This window comes from Cyrtonyx montezumae, unplaced genomic scaffold (genome assembly GCF_038088225.1).
Source record: "Cyrtonyx montezumae isolate F1298 unplaced genomic scaffold, pur_monq_1.0 scaffold_4, whole genome shotgun sequence".
Taxonomy (NCBI): Eukaryota; Metazoa; Chordata; class Aves; order Galliformes; family Odontophoridae; genus Cyrtonyx; species Cyrtonyx montezumae.
The window spans coordinates 30,633,026-30,651,874 of record NW_027072045.1 but is presented as its reverse complement, the minus strand read 5'-3'; the positions used below and the strand labels follow the sequence as shown (position 1 = coordinate 30,651,874).

At 44.5% G+C, this 18,849-nt stretch overlaps 1 protein-coding gene across 1 annotated transcript; it reads right to left on the bottom strand.

The window, feature by feature from the left end:
* Window positions 1-4,124: 4,124 nt before the first annotated feature.
* On the bottom strand, window positions 4,125-11,485 carry PPIF (peptidylprolyl isomerase F). The gene is made up of 6 exons (XM_065746702.1): window positions 11,261-11,485; window positions 10,096-10,126; window positions 9,090-9,178; window positions 6,716-6,812; window positions 6,030-6,105; window positions 4,125-5,588 (listed from the first exon to the last, which is right to left on the bottom strand). The coding sequence occupies exons 1-6, from the start codon at window positions 11,447-11,449 to the stop codon at window positions 5,453-5,455; spliced, it is 618 nt and encodes a 205-aa protein (XP_065602774.1). The 5' UTR covers window positions 11,450-11,485; the 3' UTR covers window positions 4,125-5,452.
* Between the last annotated feature and the right edge of the window lie 7,364 nt (window positions 11,486-18,849).

The following is an 18,849-nucleotide window of genomic DNA, read 5'->3' as shown; positions in this document are numbered from 1 at the left end:
AGCATCCCTGATGAAGGTCAGGGCAGGCCTCAGCATCCAGCTCAGTGGAAAGGCAGCGACCACGAAACTGCATCAAGCATGTGAGACCAGAGCTGCTACCAGTTTATCACCAAGACACACTTTTATGGCTGATTTTGAGTGAAGAATTTGTGTTGAAGCTATGACCTTAGAAACAGGCACACTAATAACAAAAGAGAGGGAAATTCAGGATTACAAATTACATCAGTAGAACATGAACAATTTGGGGTCTTGTTAAGCCCAGGACCTTAGTCAGCAATGACACACTGGGGCAATATTATTTTAACTCTTTGACTCCTTGATAGAGAGTTAAGGCTTCTCTGTGAGGGGCCCTGCTCGCAAAGAACAGCATGGAACAAATTTCTGTTATCTGCAAGCTGCTACTGAAGCCATTGAAAAACTCCATTCAGCTTCATTCCTGAGAAACTGAGACAGCTTCTGGGCAGAGGAAGCTGGCACAGGCTGGTGCTCCAAATGCCTGAAAAGAGGAAGAAAAGGAACTGAGTTCTCCTGGCTGAGATAATAATGACTGCAGCTGCAAAGTCCCACTGAGAGCATTCTCCATTTGGAAAGCCAGAAAGTGCAAAGAATAGGTAACCTTCTGCCAGCTGCAGGATGCTGCTGCCACAGCTGGGGTGGGACACTGAGAGCAGGGGACATCCCTTCCTCACTCTGCCGCTCCTCAGCACCTTCAGGATCACCTGTGGGGGGGTGACAGACAGCTCATTATCTGTGGCAGCAATTAAACAGGAGTGAAGCCATCAACCGCAGCTGGACAGTGCTGTGGGGATGCTGTCACTGCTCCAGGAATGGGGCTGCAACTGAAGAAGAGCTGGCTGCATACATCGAATGTCGTGCTTCTGAGAGGCTGTAGAGTGTGGCACCATGGGTTTTGCACGCAGCAGGATATCCCAAGCAGGGCCACAGTCTGCTGGAGGCCGTTGGACAAGGATGGGCTCTGGAAAATTCTTTCACAGTATTGTGAAGAGGAAAAAAAACCAACAAAACATTTCCTTTCATTTCAGCATGAAAGGAGCAGTGCTGGAAAGGTGGAGAAAAGGAAGACGTAATTATCTCCATCACTGTTCCAAAACAATTTCTGTGCTTTCTGTTTCTAACCACAAATAATACTCCAGCTCACCCCGGAAATTAAGTCATCCTTGCAACTAAAAGGAGCATCTTGTTTACCTTCAATGTGTCTGTGTGTGCGAGCACAGTTTTCCAAATCCAGGGCAGCACAGCTCAAAGCAGCTGTGAGGGAAACAAGATGACAGTGAAAAGCGAACTGCTCTGCCATGACCCAAGACACTGCGTTAGAGCAGAAGCCACCACTGAGCGGCTGGTCCTGCAGCCATCTCCCCCAATCCCTCTGCTGCGTCGAGCTTTCAAGCTCTGTGCAATCCCGCTAACACCGCAAGCAAAGGGAAGCTTTTAGCAGGGAGCTGCTCGGGCTTCCATCCAGCCTGGAGACAGGAGATGCTGCCCCCCAGTGCCCGCCGTTGTTTGCACGCAGCAGCTCGATGCGCCAAGAGTTAGGGGTCAGCATGGGGAAAACGGGAAGGATGTGCACTATGGGCTGCGGCTCCCAGCAGGGTGCTGCCCCTTGCCCCTACTGGACCAGCCATGGGCTGGGCAGTCCCATGCAGCAAGCGGAGCAAAGAAGGCAGAGCTTCAGCCTCTGCAGTTTAAGCATGGGAATGTTCTTTAAAAATTCAGCAAAGCTTTTATAGGGTGCTGGCAGCACAAGCAAGCCACGTGACATTGCAAGGCTGAGCTCGTGTGCTGGCATACCTCAGATTTTAATGCACAGAATCACGTAGCTTTCTCCAAGGACACTTTGCACTTTGTTTGGCCTTGGCAACCATCAAGTTAATAGCAAAGCCTCTTCCAAAAAATAAAATCCAACCAAACACTGAGTTTTGGCAGGCAGGAAAAGAATCCAAGGCACTGCATCACTTGGAGCGAGCACTGTTTAGCACTAATGCAAAATTTATGGCTGCAGTAGAGCTGAACTGCACAGCTGCTGCCTCCTCATGCCTCAGATCCCAGGGGAGCAGCTCCCGGTTGCTGGGCATGGTTCAGACGGATGGATGGACAGACAGACAAATGAATGGGTGGCATTTGGCCCCACAGCATGAGAATCCCTCTGGAGTGAGCTGGGGGTGAGGCCAGGGTGAACAGGAAAAGCACCTGGTACTTGTGGCTGCTAAAAGTGATTTCCACCCAGTAATTGCAGCAGCTGCTGCATCCCTCTGCCCACCTTCCCAGATGAATTGTAAGTAGGAGGCGAGTGAAAAGGAGAACAGTGACAGAGTCGTCGTCGTCGTCCCCCCCAAAACAAAAAGCTCTGTACATTTTTAAGTTCTCCCTGACCCTGTCTTAAAGACAGTCGTCATTTTTTCCCTTCTGTTACATGCTTTTATTTATTTATTTTGGTTCTGGCTAGTAAAAAAAGTGGTAGTGCAAACCAAGCTGTCCTTTGGGTGGTTACAATCAATGACCGTCAGAGCCACACTGCAGCCCCTGGATCTGCCCACCACTGCCCTTCCTCAGCTGGGGCAAGGAATGTCAGAAGAAACACAGGTGCCCAGCACCAGGCAGCACAGCCATGGTGCCACTGCTCAGCAGCACAGCTAGGCTTCAAAGTGCCACTCAGCAGCAGTGGGCTCACACCCACTAAAGGATGTGTTCCCCAAATGGGTGGAGAGCTAGCTGTCCACGCAGTGGGGATGCATGGCCGGGGCTATGGCTGCAGGCTTGAAGCCCCATTCCCTGTCCATTTACATTGCTGCCCTACAGAACACTGGTGACCCGAGCGTGTCGCTGCCTTCCTGAGGGAGTGGTCGCTGTGTTGCTGGGCTTTCCTCCATCCTGACTTAACATCATCATTCCTAACGATGACATAATTCTAAGTTTTTGTTTGCTGAATCTCCTAATAAACAACAAGCAACATAGTCGGTGCTAACCTATGATACACTTGCACTGAACTCAGGTCAAAACCATCAGCAGCGTTTCATTTCCAGCGGTGTCCCAGGACATCTTCACTGCCGACATTGAAGACGGCAGCAGTCAGTGTGTCAGCATCGCGGCGCAGTCCCCAGGACCTGACTGCTCCTGAGCCAGGACGGAGGGTCTGTCCAGCCACAAGCCCTCAGCCTGCATCACGGCATCTGCTGTCCCTGAAAGGCCACGTCAAGTGATCTGTGCACAGTAATCCACACCCTCCAGGCTTTGACAGTGCCACCTACGGTGCACACGTTGCAACAGGGAACAGCGTTTGGCGCCTCCGACGCTGTTTCTTCAAAGCATTTGAATGCTACAAACACACAGCCCCACAGCTCAGCACCAACGAAAGCAACCTATGCAAGCAAAGTCTAAGGCATAATAAAAACACGAGACTGAACAAAAAACATTTGCGAGTTTGTTGAAACCACTCTGCAATCCACCCTCTGCTTTTTGGCGCGCGTCTGTCAGCACTCCCTGGCTCCATCCGCCCTGCCGAGCTCCGCGCGGGCGCCCGTTGGGCCGTGTGGGCCGGCCCCGCCGCCGGACAACAGCGCCACCGCGCGGCCACACCGCGCTTCGCCTCCTTCGTTGTGGCGTGGTAGAGCGCAAGGGAAAGCACCCATCTCGATCGATTTCCTGGCAATTGGGGCACTGTATCCTCTCGCTGATGAAACAGGTGTCCTCAGAGCCTTCCTCCGCCCCTAACAACGCTGCGAGGCAGAGGCTGTTGCTGCAGAAAAGCTGCCCTGCCGACTCGGGCTCCGCGCACCTGATCCAGCCATAGTGATCCATCCTTCCCTGAAGGGAAGTTGCACTAAGCAACCCCTAAGGGCCACCCTCAACTGAAATGATTCCATGATTCTTCTTATGCAGAGCTAAATAAAAGCCAATACTAACACCACACCTCTCTACTTCCAAATAAGGGTCCACAATCTTTTCCCTTTTATAGCAGAACTATATTTAATTAGTTTTTATACACAAATTGAGAACACAATCATTGTATAAGATGAAAAAACAAAACAGTACAAATTAATAATTCAAAAACAATACAAAGATGAAACCACTCTAGTGAAGAAGCTCAAATCTCTTTTTTTCGCCCCCTGTAAGATTACAGTCTTTCCAATCACACACAAGAATGTAGCCTTAAGTAGGAAAAAACTGCAACACAAATTACTTAAAAATCCACGTGGGTAGCAGAATGCAGTGGAAATGAATTCACAGCTGAACAGAGCTATCACATTTTATTTTCCCTCCAGCAGAAGATGATCACATAAAACTAGCCAAGTGTCTTTTCCCCAAGCATGGATAGTTTATGGCTTTAGCGAGTCTAGAAGCAGTACTGTAAGGTTCCAACATTTGTTACTGCTCAAGGATTCCACATAAAAATCAGTTTCTACAAATGAAACTGAATCTCATCAGCTAAATTCTTTCCTTCCCATGCATCAACCACAAAGATTTTGCTGCACCCATTGGCCATGCAATTCCACGGTGACCAATTCTGACTCCTGTTTATGATGGATGAGAAGAAACCACAATGAAAAAAGATGCAGGGCAGGCTGGCCTCACAGGACCAGCAGAACAGGAAAACTACAATAGAGTTCATTGCTCACTCAAGCAAAATCACTATACTCTGATTACACTCTCCAAGTGTAAAAATAGCCCATCTCTTGAGAACTACACTGCATTCATTAGAAGACTGGGCCTCAGAGCAGAACTGTTACTTCACTTCAAGCGAGTTCACTGTTCCATGATCCTCTGGCTCATTTATTGTCTTATTGCACAGATAAAACTCTGGAAGCAGGCCGCTCCTCAACCTAGAAGTCACACTGCTCTGCTGAAGCAAGTAGAGTAGTTTCATTTAAACAGTGATCAGTCTACAAAAATAGATTAATTTAACATTAATTAAAAAAACCCACAACCACACATCAGTAGTATCAGATCGACTTCAGAAACAAAAAATGCTGACATAATTGATGCAGTTGGCCCTGAAAAGTTAGTACCAATTTTCTGACTGATGGTAAGACAGAACAGAAAGGGATTACTGGAACTAAATGAAACATAGTATTTCACAGTTGAGCTCTTATTTATCCCTCAGTTACAGAGGTCAGCTAACCCCCCCACCAACTCTAACACCTGAAGCATTCACATATTAAGAATATTATCAGCAGGACAGTCAGACACACTCTCAGTCACTGTGCTACTTCTTTCAGAAAGCAGTAGGACTACCAAATCAGCATGGCAGCAACTACCACAGTAGCTCAGTTCATACATGCTTTACAGTTTCAACCAGTATTATTCAATACAAATATAAAAGTAGGACCAAGTTAAATAGAAAATATGGCTTCATATTGCTACTTCAGGGATCAGAAATGTTTATATGATTCATTCTTCACAGCGTTGGAGTTGTCCTGAATGGCAGGGCAAGCGGCTATGACAGCTGGCCACAGTCAGTGATAACGATCTTTTTGGAGGTCTTTCCATTCTTGGAACCAAAGCTCTCAATTTTTTTCACAACATCCATTCCTTCCTTTACATGCCCAAAAACAACATGTTTTCCATCCAGCCTGCAAGGGAAATGACAAAGGCAGGTTTACTCAACAACGTGCTCAGTGAAAGGATGTAAGCAGACCTTCATAGCTGTCACCTGCTGACCTACTCTGATTACAGGAAAGGAACAACTCCACTTCTAGTGACAAGAAAACCATTTAGCTACAGACTTCAGACACATTACAAGAAAGCAAGGCCTTATTTTGCTGAGACTCATTACTTAAAACTTTGAGTTTACTCCAGAGCACAGAAGAAAGCAAGGTTGCTTTATCTGCAAGTAGGATGCATCAAGAAGAACAGTGAGGTAGGCCAGACTGAGCACACAAGTTGCACAAAGCTGTTTTTTTCATTACTTGACTTACAATGGAAAATAACTCAAGAAACAGCTCAAGAAAACTACAACCCCTATGGATCCAGGCATCAATTCATTAGGTTACTACACTGGGCTAAAAACATACCAGTCTGTTTTTGCAGTACAAATGAAGAACTGAGATCCATTTGTATTGGGTCCTGCATTGGCCATTGAAAGAACACCTGGAACAGAAGCAGGTTTTAGATCAGTATAAGAAGCACATCATAGAAAAGACCATTCTCCTCTACACATTTAGAGGACTGCACAGGAAGCATATATGATGGTCTCCAAACAATTTCTAAATTATCTCTAATGTCAACTTCTTGTCTTCAGACATTCCCTCCAGCCCAGCTTCTTTCTTCCACTTCAAGAACTTATTTTTTTCCCTGGATTTTATTTTTGCTTAAAAGGATACTTGCATCATGATAGACAGAAGTCCCAGGCTGCTTCAACTTTTACAGTAGCCATCTAAGTAAAACTTAAATCATGACTTACTAAAGAGGAAATATAAAGCAGTCACCTTTGTAGAAATTGTAAGTAAAATACCAAAAACCCACAGACTTATTTAGCAGAGTACTGTTGTATAGGGAAAAACATCAGCTATTAGGGGTTGACACATTTAGTCTATAGGAATACATGTCAGGGACAACACATTGTTAAACATCAGTAATATTTCTGTAACTCTCACATGCACTACATATCTAAAGAAGCTTTCTTTCCCCCTAAAGACTACATCTTTACAAACAATGCATCAAAGGTTACAGTCACCAGAAGAGAAAAATGTTTATTTACCAGGTCCTACATGCTTCAGTACGAAATTTTCATCTGGAAATCTACTGCCATAAATTGACTTCCCACCGGTTCCATTATGGTTCGTAAAGTCACCACCCTGAAAAAGGCATAAGGTACATTAACCTTACTAGCATACAAACATTGTTTTACACCATAAATTATCTTGTAAAAAATATATACTCATCTGCTCTAATTTAGTAATAAAAATCCAATTTTCTGAAGTATGCTCACGTGAAGATTTAAAATCATGTAACTATATGAAGAAAAAACTAAAAGCAAATTTCTGCTCAAGACATCATTAATATTCTCCAGCTGACATCCTTAAGTCCTACAACAATCTTTCTGTACTGCCATTCTTGTTTCCAAATGTGTTGAAAGAATTTAGCAGTACTTTTGATTCTTAAAATGCTCTCAAGCAAATAGATCACACCCAAATACATTGCCACAGGCACACAAGGAGAATTTGGTCCCCATCCCTTACTCCCCCCCCCCCATTCTTATTCCTAAGATCTCCATCACCACTATTCACTGTTAACAGCGTTTGCTGTGTAAGGGCTGAGCTCACAAGGCAGCAGCATGCAGCCACAGGCACCTGTCAGAGCTGTCTGAATCAGAGTTGGATGGCCATGTGCAAACCCATAGGTGAACTGCCAGATAACTGAAAAACATCCAGAATCTCCAGCAGTCATAATCCAGAACTTCTGCATATGCTGTTTTAATTTAAAAAGACACAATGGAACAGGACATTCCTCAGAAAAACAAGCTACAAATCAGACCCTTATACCACACGTTTTTCTTAAGGAAAACATAAACCATCACTGTAGATTCTTAAGTAGGTAATTATCCCATGCTACATCCACAGTGCTCCACACTTCCTCAGCTGCATGTGCTTGCTGGCAAGGATGTGGCCATCTCCCTTGATTACACGTGAAACTTAAAATCCTAAACCAAAAACCTATCTTAGCAACTCCCTGAGCACTACAAATGGCAACCCACAGGCTCTGCTCCCTGAAAACACTGTGCTGGCACACAGCACTTACGCAACAAGCACTGCACATGATACTCATCTTCCTGTTCTCACCTTGAGCAATTCTGACAGCAACCTTGCATGCAATTCCAGAAGTATGCTTTGCATATCATGCGCTGTATGGAGGCATCTTAATTACAGGTCATAGCCATCACCTGGATATGACTGCCTCTAATTAGGCATACTGACTGCCTGACTCACATCAACATCCCATCTCAGTAAGCGGAAAGGCCTATAGCTTGGTTCACCTTAAAAATAATTGCAACCCGTGACTATATTTCACTTTTGTAATGACTATCAAGTAATTCCCAGATGTTAAGTCACTGTATCATCATATCTACACTTCAGGACCACCTATGTGGATAAATGAAGTACACAGTGAAGACCAGTTTGCATAAGCTTCACAAATTACTGGTACAACCGAGGATAGGATTTTTGTTTTATTTAAGACTCCAACAAGACTGCTAAATTTCATCCCTTTGTCAGAACCACAAAAGCTAAACCTGCATTTCAAAGGCAAGAAATTACATTCTTTACAGCACACTTGTCCACCTTCTTAGGTAGAAACCAGTCATAAAATGAGGGCTTCTTGTTCAGAGAACTGTTTGTTACAAAAACAATAAGGAAACAAGGACGAGGGACCACCACGCCCATCAGTTAATATAAAAAGCCCATTTGATTTCCAATTGTTTTCAAAGCCATTCTACAACACAATACTGTTGAAATGGAGAAGAGAACCACCAGGAATTACACAGTTCAGTGCACTATAGCAGCAGAAATACTAATCACATGCCAAAGGCAGTAGAAAAAGGGCTTCCAAAAAGGCTTTTATTAAAAAAATAAAAAAGGAAAGGCTAACACGGGCTTTACTTCAGAATTTTGAAAGGCATCTTTTAAATCAAAACACCATCTACTTTAGGTGTGCCACCCAAATTTATCCCAATGCTTTCTGCTCCATCCACCCCTCCCTATTTTTTCTGCCCAACGTTTACTGTGGACACACTATTTTCTGAGCTGCCTTCAGAAGTAAGACTGCATGTCATTCTACCCACAAACACTTCTCCCAAGCAAGTATAGTCACCAAGCGTGCCCCGCCTTAAGTACACTGCTGTAAAAGCAGAGCCTTAAATCAAATTGCTTTTTCTCTTCTAAAGTGAATCTACACAGAATTAGCATCTACTCAAATAAAACACGTGCCAAGCAGCTGCCACAGCAAGAATCAGAAATGCTGTTAGTAAAAGTGAGAGCAGACTCTTAAAATGTTACTACTTGTCTCAATGGCTCTAAAAATACATCAGTAGTACACAGATATAAGTAGCGGAAATAAAACCAACCAGTGAACATTACCTGGCACATGAACGAAGGAATCACTCTGTGAAAGGTGGATCCTTTATAGCCAAATCCTTTTTCACCAGTACAAAGAGCTCTAAAGTTCTCTAGAAAGACAAAGCATTATGTTCCCCATATACAAATATCACAGAATCAGTTAACTAGGTTCAAAGATCATGAACAAAAAAAGGACAGTATTATTGAAATGATCATTTTCATCCTCGAAAAGCCTCTGCTGTACAGCTACTAAAATAAAGCCTGAAGTCTGCCTCAGAACAGGTTACAAACACAGCCCTACCCGCACACTGCCCTTTTATTTACTGCTGTATCGTAACTACAGCCCTAAGCCCCATTGCTCTGGAATCAGAAGTTTCATTTTTTGTATCTTATGACTTTGTTCCCTTTATTTATTGTACAAATGATACTCTCCCTTAGAGCTTTCACACACTGGGAAATAAGACACAAGTTTTCAGAACCATGAAACAAGCAGTCAAGGTAGGAAGCACCTGGGAAAACATAAGAACTTTGCAGCCTAGATCTAGTGCACCTGGATACTTAATCTAGCAGTTGGAGACCCTGCCTGTGGCAGGGGGACTGGAACTTTATTGATCCTTGAGGTCCCTTCCAACCCAAGTCATTCTGTGACTCTACAATCAAGCAAGGAAGAGAAACCCCTGTACACTGCCTGAGAACCCAAATGCAAGGGGCACCATCCCCTACGTTTACCATTTCCCATTTCTTCCGTGTTTTGATTTTAATGGGAAGCAATTGATCTTGAAACATATCTATTCACCACCGATAACCTAACATGGAGTGTACTGTTTTCTGTTTTATTTGTAAATGTACAAGGACTATTTGAAATAGCAGCAGACCATAACCCCACTCATAGCACTGTTTAATGAAGCTCAGTGCATATTTTCCTATTTAACAAATGGAGAAGGATGACAGAAATGGTTTCCATGATGCAAAAGAACATCCTTCTTCCTGCCATTTCAAGTACTAAAATCACAAGGTGCTCCCTTACCTGCTGTCTTCGGAACAATATCGGCTTTCAGCTGCAAGAGAAAGAGAAAAGAGAAGTTAACTGGCTTGCCTAGATATACATAGAAAAACCTCCATGTGGCAGCTTGGTTCAGCTGAACCCTTTTACACAAACATGAGCTGCTGGAAATCAGAAGCCTTTCAAAACTCTTAGACTAGACCTGAGGAAACATTTTTTCTCTGCGAGAGTGGTCAGGCACTGGAATGGCCTGCCTAGGGAGGTGGTTGAGGCACCATCCCTAGCGCTGTTCAAGAAGCGTTTAGATGAGGTGCTGAGGGATTTGATTTAGTAGTTGGGTAGGGATAGTGATAGGAGGACGGTTGGACTAGATATCTTGTAGGTCCTTTCCAACCTTATGAACCTATGAACTCTCATGGCTGCTCAAGTACAGACCAGTAACGAACACTGCTCCTTGCTATGCAAATTCGGGCCAGTTGATGACTGACCTAAGCAACACCTGAAAACAGTTCCTAAAACATAGAAACACAAAAAGGAACCTATAATATGGACCCCATTGGTATAACCAGCGGGGTAAGTTCTCCCTCACACAGAGCCATCTGTGAAACCTTACAGAAAGAAATTAAACAGAAACTGCTCATCAAAATTGAGTCACGGCACCACACCCACATCCACTACAAGCAGGAACTTTTGATAGTGACTGCTACACCCCTTTTTACTAATCCTAAAGACAAGTGCTAGATGCCACCTAGAAGAAGCAACATCAGATAAAGATGGCACTCGGGGTATGTAACACCACCTAAATGTTCACTAAATCTTTCCGATGAAGAAGGAACTTGCACGCCATCTCAAGAAAAGCGCAATTAACACATATACCGACGTTTCCCACGAAGAAACAGGTTGCTGGGCTCCAGCCTCACATCCAATCACTTCGGAGACATCCTCACGAGACGTGCCACACCACAAACACATAGGGACACAGGGGACAGAGCCGCCCCACGCTGCCCGCACGGCCAAGCCCAGCGGTGCCCTTGGCGCGCCCTCGGGCACGCTGCCCCTTCGCTCCGCCACGCAGCAGTTACGGCGCGGCACACCCAGCCCGGAGCTCGCGCGAGCGCTGCGGTACCGCTCGCCCTGACCGCGGCTCGCCACTCGTCCCGAGCTCCCGCCGCCTCCGCGCCCTGCCTACCTCCAGCACGACGCGGCCCAGCGGCTGGTTGTCGGCGCCCATGTCCAGATACACCAGCGGGTTGCGCGGGCCCGCTCCACCCGAGCTGCAGCCGCGGGCTCCGGCCGCCCGCACGCAGGCGAGCCCCGGCGGCAGCAGCAGCTCCCCGGGCGGGCGCAGCAGGCGGCGCGCGGCGCTGAGCGCCAGCATCGCCACGCGGGTGTAAGCACAGCTCCGAAAACGCGACCGTGCCGCCCCCGCCGCGTTTTATCGGCCCCGCAGCGCCGCTGGGGCCGCCGCGGCTATTGGCTGTCCCCGCGCAGCCGCCGTAGGCTCATCCGCCGCCGCGCCGGGGCTGGGGCTCCGTGACGCAGAGTTAGTCGCCTCGCGCAAAGCCGCTCCTTTGGGCTTCGTCTAGCAGGCCCTGTTGGCATGTCGGGAGGTGGGCAGTGAATGCAGCATATAGCGCTAACAAAAGGAGCAGAAAGCTATCCTATGCAATAGATAGGGCAAGGGGGACGAACAGCGACTTGTAGGTCTCTCCAGCGTGCCCACTGACACTGTGTTCAGTGCCATGGGTTTGAAGTGAGATTACAGAGGGAAATGATAGATGCAGTACAAGCCTTAGAAAACATATTCGATCACGGAATGGCCTGGGTTGAAAAGGACCTCAAAGATCATCTAGTTTCAACTCCTGTGCCGTGGGCAGGGTCATCAACCACTAGAGCAGGCTGCCCAGAGCCACATCCAGCCTTGCCTTGAATGGCTCCAGGGATCGGGCATCCACAACCTCTCCAGGCAATCTTTGTTCCCTTGCGTCGCCACCCTCTGAGAGGAAAACTTCCTCCTAACATCTAACCTAAATCTCCTCTGTCTGAGTTAAAACCATTTTCCCTTGTCCTATCACTATCAACCCATGTAAACAGTCATTCCCCCTCCTGTTTATACACTCTCTTCAAGTACTGTAATGGCCACAATGAGGTATCCATTATCTCTCATCTCTATCAGACAGAAAGAGTATACCTATCCCCAAGATTCACAAGCATTTGTGCCATCACAGGCCAAACGCTGCAAGACCTTTCCTGCAGCACCAGGGCAGTGGCAGAAGGAGCAGCTGAGCAGGGGACGGTTTCCTGCAGCCCTGATTGGGAAAGCACATGTTCCTGGCATGCAGGGAAGGACTCCTACTGCTTGTGGAACCGCACATCATCTCCTGGCTTTTGTACAGCAAATGTCAGCTGCCATAAGGTGAGTTATTGTGGGCTTGTTTAACAGTAACCCAATCAGGATGCATTTTTAGTTGCCTTTTATCCTTTCCCACAAGGCCATTTTGGAAAATAGTTCAGTTCACCTAGCCATCAGCCTTACGCTTATTCTCTGGTGACCATAAAAAAAAAAATCCAAACACTCTTTTTAGTGTTGCTTTAATTGTAGGAGCCACTTGAAGCACAAACCAGAATAAGCACTTGGGTGTTAGGTTTTGTGTGAACCTATAATAAGAGAGTTCTGGCCCCGTAGGGCACATTATTTAATAAGCAAGACAAAAGATGAGCAACAGAAAGCCCTGTCTTCATTTCACACTCTGAACTGTTCTGCTCAGAGTTCTCAGGTGACTTGAGTAGGCCAAGCAACACACCCTCCCATGCTTACTGCTTTGTGAGAAGCAGAACAACTTGCTTTCTTTCACAGTAGCGTTTTACTTGGGAAGATAGGTTAAATTATTAGCACTAGGCTTATGGAACAAAGCCACTAAACCACCTGTCATGTTCTAACTCTGCACAATCAGTGAGCTGAAACCTGTACAGATGGGATGTTAAGAACTTCGGAGTTACATACAGAGGTCATTTTCCAAGAAAGGCAGAAAAAAGTGCTGTTAAACTTCTGCCAAAAGACCACCCTGGATCATGAGAACACGAGGCTGAGAAATGGCTTTAGAAAAGTACTGAACAGACCTGTGTGACAGTCTGCTCACTGTTACATCCCAAGGACTTCCTGGTACCCCAAACCTTGTGGGATAAGGATGGGGAGGGGCACAGGGGGTAGGAGAGGCTTTGGCACAGCCAGAAGCAGCCTGGTGCTGGTGCTGAGGGTCACATCACAATCAGTTTTTTCTTCAAAGTTTTGGTTAAACTGGAAGATAGGCTGAGAGGAGGGAAGGACTTTTTTGCTGTTATCTGTGACGTGCATTTATTTATGAAAGGGGACTAGAGCCAGAGAGATGGTGAAAGACCTTTCCATTATACTGAGCAATTGCAATGAGAAATTAGATCGTACAAGTGTATGAAGGGCACAGAGTAGCCACTCAGTTACATGTATAGGTAAGAAAAATTGCTAATAAATGCTTCCCTTGATCAAGGTTTTGTCTTAGGACCACGTAGCAAAAGGTGGAGTTTCCCCACACGACTTCATACTAATTACCAACAACCTGTCATACAAGGAAAACCTCAGTCTTCTCACGCTCCTTACAGCTGTGATTAACATTTTCCTTTCAGAAGTTAGGAGTGACCTTGCTTGCCTGGAATTCATTACTCAGCCGTGCTGCATAATATATGGAAGCACAGTGCTCACACGTGGGGTCGTGTGGTGTTCAGGTGCCTGGCTGTTCATGCACCACCTGAGTTCCTGAGGAACATTTATGGAGAGTTCACAGTGAGGCACGTGGGACATTCCAAGTGAATGTTTCTAGGCTGCAGAAGAAATGCAGCTCTTTCCAAGTGGGAAGGCATCAGAAGGTCCAGGTTGGCCACGTCTGCGGGTGGGTGTGCAGGTGCCTTGCATACCTGTGGATGAAACTACTAAGGGGTGGCAGATATTACGGGAGTCCTCCTGTGTTCCAAAACACAGACGTTTTAGTTGTAAGACAGGAACTGCCACCTACAGGACTCAGTTCAGTTTGCTTACCTGCAAAATGCCACCTCTGGTTTGAGGAGATGAAAAAAGGTAAAAGTATCTGAACTACTTCCAGAACTAGTTCATCATGCTACTCTATTTTGAACAAGTAAGATGAGTCCGGGGGCTGGGCTGCTGCTATTGAAAATGGAATTGTTCAGGAAATACTCAACTGAAACATCCTGTAGCAGCTTTTTTTGCAGGGAGTAGAGGTCAGCACCATCTTGTCTCCCAGGCTGCTCTGGGTGGCTGTCACAACACTGGTGCAGCTGGAAACCAACCATTGGCTCACCCACTTCAAACAGCTTCTGTGGGACCTTTCTTCTCCCTGTATGACTCCACTGCCCAGGTTCCATCTCCATTTCATGGTGCAAAACCAAAATCAGAGGAATACTGATGCATCCTACAAACACTGCCAAGAACACTAGAAAAATGTAACCAGGTGAAGCAAAGGGAAAGAACATCACACGTAGCACTTTAAGACTATAAGGGTGGTAACGTGACATTCTAGGCTGAGGTGTGTTTTAGGAGTGAATTTGGTTGCCACTCAAGTGGGACATGGCTGGAGTGCCGTACTCATGTTCCCCAGCAGCTCCTCACTGGGAGCACAACAGTCTCCCAGCTAAGCGGTTTTAATGCTCCTTCCCCACTGTGGTAGTTGAATTTCTGGAATAATTTTCTCTTAGTTCATTGGTTCAAATTGACCTCCTTTCTGTTCTTTTCCTCTTCAGAGTATTTAGCAGTTTTCTACCTAATTATTTTCCTTATTTTGTCGCATCTTCAAGACCCCTCTTGTTCTCTACTCGGTACCATTAGTGCCCTGCTTTAATCAACTGCCTGGAAGAGCCTTGAATGTTCCTTGAATGTGACGTGTGTGTCAATCTGAATGACTGCTCTTCGAGGTAGCAGCTCCTACTGCACCTTGTACAGGACAAACTACTCTGTCAGCACTAAACCAATCCTAACAATAATTGTACTTGTGAGATGCCTGGCTTTTGGTTGTAAAACTTCATAACAAAAGTTGAACACTACAAATACCGTGTTAGCCACTGCTTTGAACAAGAAACGTCCAGAAATTAAGCTTCATGCTTGTAATGTCTAGAAGATTCCACCAAATTTTCCAACTAACAGTGCTGGAACTGTCTTCCCAATGCTGTTGTTCTGACTTCCTTCTACTTTTTTTGCACTCTCACTGCAGAAAGGATTGCTTACCGTAAGCATTAGCGCATTACCTAGTGTGGAAATCAATGACATTCTTAGATGACATAATTGCTTATGACAATCACCTGAATATGCCGTGTCCCACCAACTGAGCTAGTAAGTCGTCAAGTGCAAATTAATGTCTGTCACATTTACAACTGAAGATGTCATTTTTGAGTAATGAAATGTTTGTTGAAATACTTTAAATCTCAAGAATTTTTATTAAGTGTCCAATGGAGACGGGAGTTCAGCTTTCCTAAACTTTTGGTCTTGTCCCGGGGTTGCTTCTCTGAATTTTGACATCAGTTTGGCAGGGGCAATATGAAAGTAATAATTCATAATTTAGAAAGAAAATCTGTAAGCAAAATATGATTTATCATGAAGCAATATAAGTAGGACAGCTAGTGAGAGGTGCACATGGAAAGTCTAAAATCTGCTGATTTTTCATGTCTTAAGAATATACATAAAGTGCATTCTGAAAAATACAGAAACAACTATCACGGAAAAATAAGCATCAGTTATAAATTTGAAATATAAGAATAGCTGGTAAAAATTGGTCTCAATTTACTTATGCATTAAAACTTCAGCTCCAGAATTGCATTACTCAGGTGTGGGGTACTTCTTCAGTAGTTTTTAGAAACTAAATGAAGGGGGGGAAACAACAACAAGAATAACAACAACAAAAGGCAGAAGTCAGAGTACTTTGAAAATATTTCGCTTTTTCTAGCATTTGACCAGTCCAGTATATTTATATATAAAAACCACCAAAAAAGAATATTTCAACATGTTCACAGTAATCAATATGTTGGTATGTGAGCAGGGTGACAACTGAAACTAAATTTCCAGAACAGTTCAACAGGATCCCCAGAACAGCACTTATAAAACAACTCTGGGCAAACAGCAATGTCTGGGTTGTAATATTCAACCACAACTACAACAATTCAAAACGTGGACTTAGAGGAAAAATGAAATTGTTAATTGTGAAATTCTGAGGACATTCGGTACAAGAAAGAAACAGAAATGCACAGAGAAAGCAGAGTATTTACAAACAGGTGTATACTAGTGTTTCTAGAGGATTCGTGTGTATTGCTGAATCTATCAAGAATACAGTGAGATCAGCAGTTGGAAAGATTCTGGAGAAACCAAGTAGACATATTCTGTAATGAAGGGAAACAGCTTTATCTTGTCTAGCCCACGTATGTAGAAAATAGAATAAACACAAAGATGGAGTTAAATGACAAAAAAACACTCTTTACAATTTAGGTAAGGAGTTCCTGAAAACGCAGATGAGCCATAAAGTGTGCAAACCATTAAGTCCCTCCCTGCCAGGCTGTTTGCTATTGCCCTGTAGGAGTCATGCTGTAATCACTATCTGCTTGCTTTTTAAATAGAAGCGTTTGGTTGCTTAGGTTCCTTGTAGACTGTTTTTACATTCCCCTGGAAAATTCTGTACGCTGCTGGAGACGAGATACCTCTGCAGAAGGTGCCGAGGTCTGACTTTTGTTCCTTTTAGAGAGAACAAGTGTGAGCAGGGCATCGGCATAATGACTGACATCGGGAGTAGCATCCTACATGGAAATGTTAGGATTTCAGTGATACGGACAGAAGGTGACACGCCACTTTGAACTCAAACTACGAGAAGGAAAAGTAGTCAATCACAACTGGAAATTCACAGTGCAAGAGGATTTGGACAGACTTGCAATTTAAATACTCCTGTGAGATTCCAGCATGCACTGGATGCGCACATCATACCTATCCTGGTGTCCATAGCTAAGAGAAGCTCCACCTGGAGAACTTCCATAGCCTTCTGACTTCCAGATAAGCATGAAGAACAACCAGCACGGAAGGACGTCACCACATGCTTCGTTCAGACATGTTCGCCTCCATCCTGATAGCCAAGGCAGGTCTGTACACTGGCTGACTGGCACTTCTGGGGAGCTTCCAGGAAAACAAAACACCAAAACATTAATTACTGGCTGGGATCGATAAATGCATTGAATGCATTGTAACTCAGTTTCACGACTTTATTCTGAATTACCGTTTTAAGTGATAGTGCCAGCAAAGAAGGCTGAACTGAGGCAGAGACCTATTCCAATTTTGAGAAAATGAAGTTTTATATACACCCGTGATTATCTATGTGTATTTCAGTCAACGGTAGGGACTTGTTTCCTTATTGGGTAATTGCTGTATCTGAATTCTAACCACGTGTAGATACTCACAATGTGAAATGGTTAGATTGTTCCTATCTATTGAATCTATTTGGAAGGTGAGTTTAAGCTAAACACTTCTGCAAATGCAATATCCAGAAGGTACTCAGGAATTCTCTACAAAAACAATTCCTTAGCCTTCAAGAAAGCAGCCAGTATGTGAGCATGGCTAGTGACGGGTATGGGGCTCTGCCAGGAACAGAGCTATGCGTGCCACTGCTGCTGCCAGTGCCCTGTGTGTGCTCATGGAGCCACGGCTCGGTCTGCCAGCAGCTCAGGGTGCTGAGAGATTAAGCAGGCCTCAGAACTGAAGGGCTGCACTCTGAAACCAACCTTCAGCTTTAAATGGGAATATATTACAAAAATATATGTATTTCGTATATATTCATCTCCCATTACTGGTTTCCCCTAAATGACAGATTGCAGTTAAAAGAAAAGTAATGAGACTCATGAGAATTTAAAACAAAGAGAAAGCTAACAGTCTTCTGTGCTGCTGGATGGTCAATCCCTCCACAGGGATTACATTTCAGAGTACAAGTCAGAACAAGAGATGAGCCTCCTTTTGTTATTCATGTAGTGCAAATATTTCACTTCAAAGAAATCGCTCCGTGTTTTGGTGGTATGCAGGACCCTCTGTGCTGACCTGAAAATCACATAACAATTTCATGTTGTTTTTTTTCCTTCGACGTGATCCTGCGCCTATCAGTAAATCTGTGCTCCTTATCTCCTAGCCTGTGTCTCCTCCTCCCCGGTTGGCACCTTTTTCCCTTCCTGCAGCAAGCTGTGCTCCTCGGGAAGCGGCATCCTGCACACATAACCTTCAGCTGAGCCTGGAGGGAGAAGGGCAAGTAGGGGGTTTCAAAAAGAAACTGAAAATTTACAAAGCAGCTGCCAATTAGCCAGACCTTATTTCGTAAATTTATTTAGGAAAAAAAATTAACATGAGCAAATGAGAATACCTCAGTGTTACAACAGGGTATATAAATGTCTAGCAATAGTCAAATAATTTGATCTTTAAATACAAAATAACCACATGAACACCTAATATACAGGTTTCATCTGAATACATATTTATTAGATAAATATTAGGTTGTCACATCATCTAACTACATACAGTTTTGCAAGACTAAAAATCACAATTATTTTTTCTGACCAGTTTAAAGTATGAAATGATTGCATTGTACTGTACATACAATGTACAAACAAAGACAATGGCCATTTTTGCATGTTTCTTCAGATTGTACTTTTTTTTTTTTTTTAATTCCCCTCTGATCGCAATATCAAAAATTGTACAAAGTATGAATTTGGTTACAA

Coding starts and splice junctions, on each gene's coding strand:
- PPIF (XM_065746702.1), bottom strand. CDS start 11,449: ATGCTGGCGCTCAGCGCCGCGCGCCGCCTGCTGCGCCCGCCCGGGGAG. Junction 10,127..11,260: donor TGGGCCGCGTCGTGCTGGAG/GTAGGCAGGGCG, acceptor TTTCTCTTGCAG/CTGAAAGCCGATATTGTTCC. Junction 6,813..9,089: donor TTCCTTCGTTCATGTGCCAG/GTAATGTTCACT, acceptor TGCCTTTTTCAG/GGTGGTGACTTTACGAACCA.